The sequence below is a fragment of the Dipodomys ordii genome, unplaced genomic scaffold, assembly GCF_000151885.1.
Source record: "Dipodomys ordii isolate 6190 unplaced genomic scaffold, Dord_2.0 Scaffold125, whole genome shotgun sequence".
Classification (NCBI taxonomy): Eukaryota; Metazoa; Chordata; class Mammalia; order Rodentia; family Heteromyidae; genus Dipodomys; species Dipodomys ordii.
Genome location: NW_012267341.1, coordinates 4,067,440 through 4,067,789, shown reverse-complemented (window position 1 = coordinate 4,067,789; position 350 = coordinate 4,067,440). Strand labels below are relative to the sequence as shown.

Here is a 350-nt window from a genome sequence, read left to right as displayed (position 1 = left end):
GGCCTCGCTCCGCGGCGGAGCCAGCGGGCGGTCAGCGCACCGCGAGCGCCCTCCCGGCTCCGCCTCCCGCGTCCTCCTCCTCCGCCGTTGACCTCCCCAAGATGGCGGGCCGCGACGAGCCACTTCCGCTTCCGGTGTGACCAGCCCAGGCAGGGTGGGGGGGGCCAAGATGGCGGCAGCAGTAGGGGTCCGTGGCCGGTCCGAGCTGCCGCCTTGCTCCGGCCCAGGCTGGCTGCTCAGCCTCTCTGCCTTGCTGAGTGTGGCGGCGCGAGGCTCCTTCGCCACCACGCACTGGGTCGTCACCGAGGACGGGAAGATCCAGCAGCAGGTAGCGGCCAGGGCGCCCCCTC

At 74.0% G+C, this 350-nt stretch overlaps 1 protein-coding gene across 2 annotated transcripts in view; it reads left to right on the top strand.

The window, feature by feature from the left end:
• The first annotated feature begins 98 nt into the window (after positions 1–98).
• Positions 99–350, top strand: part of Ttc17 (tetratricopeptide repeat domain 17) — a 79,761-nt gene continuing 79,509 nt past the window's right edge. Inside the window, exon 1 of one of the 2 annotated variants that reach the window (XM_013030024.1) lies at positions 99–328. In XM_013030024.1, coding sequence (XP_012885478.1) covers positions 170–328 — 159 coding nt within the window. In that variant the 5' untranslated portion in view covers positions 99–169. The remainder of the gene's footprint in view (positions 329–350) is intronic. The other variant, XM_013030022.1, reaches the window with a different exon arrangement.